Source organism: Sinocyclocheilus grahami, unplaced genomic scaffold, assembly GCF_001515645.1.
Source record: "Sinocyclocheilus grahami isolate Dianchi unplaced genomic scaffold, SAMN03320097.WGS_v1.1 scaffold3482.1, whole genome shotgun sequence".
In the NCBI taxonomy this organism is placed as follows: domain Eukaryota; kingdom Metazoa; phylum Chordata; class Actinopteri; order Cypriniformes; family Cyprinidae; genus Sinocyclocheilus; species Sinocyclocheilus grahami.
Window position 1 is genome coordinate 28,846 of NW_015508604.1, and position 2,442 is coordinate 31,287.

The 2,442-nt window shown below is 41.8% G+C and overlaps 1 protein-coding gene across 1 annotated transcript in view; it reads left to right on the forward strand.

Moving 5' to 3' along the window:
• Positions 1–1,703, forward strand: part of LOC107576311 (protein transport protein Sec31A-like) — a 3,867-nt gene extending 2,164 nt beyond the window's left edge. The window contains exon 8 of the mRNA XM_016262511.1: positions 852–1,703. Coding sequence (XP_016117997.1) covers positions 852–1,703 — 852 coding nt within the window. The remainder of the gene's footprint in view (positions 1–851) is intronic.
• The last annotated feature ends 739 nt before the right edge of the window (positions 1,704–2,442 follow it).

The following is a 2,442-nucleotide window of genomic DNA, read 5'->3' on the forward strand; positions in this document are numbered from 1 at the left end:
CATTGAATATGTCCTGGTTATATAGGTAAACAGTAATGAGTATGTGAATCCGATTGGCTGGGAACATTGAATTGAATGAACCAATTAGAACGCGAGTAGAGTTTCATGGCTGAACTATTCATGACGTATGCAACTAACATTAAATGAGCATTCAGTAGTTTGGTGCTTATAAATACCTTAATAAATAAATTCAAGAGCCATCTAAATGGTGTTCACTCACATGAGATGAAGACCGTACTCATTAGTTTTCTTTAAAAAGTGTTTGAAAATGTTGAAATAATGTGACCTGGTTAACATAAAAGAGAATCCTCACGCTCATTGGCTGCCGCCTCTGTAGATAAGTGTTGTTGTTGTTTTTTTTTAAATTAGACAGTGCATCATAATTATTATTGTATCAGTGGAGACAACGGGAGAATCAATATGTACAGCTGAAGAAGCAGAAATTATCTGAAGACAGAAAGGCCATCTTCAGTGACCTGATAATGCTACTGAAAGAACTACTGAATGCACCTTTAACAACACTATATCTGTGTCTCATTTCGAAGGCTGCTCGCATTTGTAGGCTGAATATATCATTGAGGCTGGCTTGTTTCAGAAAAGCAGTCATTTACAGTAATTGCATCTCACAAGGAATATAGCCACAGGCACACACAGTTTCTATGGACAATGCAACGGTCGTAATATGACAAAAGCATTCATATAGTAATCTGTAAACCAGTGGCAGAGGTTGCCAAAAGTCATAGACTTCATTGGCTTTTCATATAAGCATCACTTCTTCAATGTATTAATCTTGTTTGCTTAATTTTTCACCGCTTGCATTCCATCTTATCCTGACTGTGGTGTGTGTGAAGCTTTCACTCTTATCATCTTCCATACCTCACCATGATGCCGCTCCTGTTCCCGTGTCAAACCCTGTGCCTGACCCTGTTTCTAAGCATGAACCAGTCCTTGAAACTGAACCCATTGCTGTGTCGGCTCGGCCTCAGCTCGAGCCAGAATATCCAAGTCCTCCAAACCTTGAGTCTGTGAATGAACCTTTGCTTGAGCCCACAATTGTCCCCAGTGCCAGAACCCAGAAACCTCAGTCACAGCCCTCAGTGGACTTCACCCCACCAGTAGATCTCACCTACTCTTTTGAGCAGACACCTGTATCCACACCCACATCACAGGTTGATTCTTCTGGTCAAATGATGGTCACACTCTTTGAACCTCAGCATCTGGGATCTTCAGATCTGCTGTTACCACCTCAATCTGCTGCTGCGATGGTGCCACAAGAGTCTCTTCCTTCATGTGCACAAACAGTTGAGTTTCAGCAATTTGTGCCAGGCAATCACCAAGCATCTGGTGCAGTGCATTCTGGACCAGTGCTGCCAGCTGAACCTCTTGAGTCTACTGTTGATTTACAACAGCCAGCATCTGATGTGATGCCACCATGTAGTAGCACTCAGCCGCTGGCCGCTCTTGGCCTTTCTCCAGATATCTTGCCTCAAGAAGCCATGAACTTGCAAACTCCAGTTGACTCCCCACCATCTGCACCAAAATTTGATTTGATGACGCAGCATCCTGTTTCTGAGACTGATCTTCTGAGTACCAGTGATTGCCGGCCTGTGCTACATGTCGAAGAGGTTTCTGGTTGTGCTGACCCAAATAAATCCAGGGCAACAGAGGCAGCGACACTGGAGGAGGTACCTTGCCCCTGCTAGAGCCTCCTGTTGCTGCATCCCTGTGTGATAGAATTACCTCTTAACCGTGCAAAATATTATTGGAATTGAATTAATTAAACTTGACAAGGCAGAGGGAGAAATAAACTACTCTCTGAAATCTCACACAGGAATGCTGGAATGGTAGCTTTTTTGTGGTAGATTTTTGAGTGTTGCAACTAACTTCAACCAAGCCTTGAAATGTAGGAGGTGTAGTCTTGCGGTAAAATGCATGCACTTTTTCTACCACCTTAGGAATTGTGGTGTACATAACATAGAATTTTACCAAAACAGCTGGTAGTTGACTAACAAATGTGACCCATTCTGGCGAAATTAGTCAAAATGTGAACGGGCTAATTTCGAGCTACGGGCAAAAAAAAGCGAAAAATGTCAATTTTGGTCGAATTTGAGGTTTTCCCAAAAATGAGCATGTTAAGCCCTTGTCTAGCGATCCCAGTGATCCAAACAGTGATTAAACATCTAATAATCATCTAATCTTCATTTGTTTGGTTTCTGAGAGGAGTAGCTTTTCTCTGCTCGCTTCTCGCGCTGCCTCTCATCCGAAGCGTACACATAAAGACAACAGACATCTCGATACACACATACACAGATTTACAGTAGGCTAAATATATTAAAGTAGTCACGCAAACACAATCTGTTATAACTTAAGTGACCGTTTGGATGTGAAACATCAGATGTGTAACATTATATTAGATATTAGTCATTATATTAGTCTTAATAT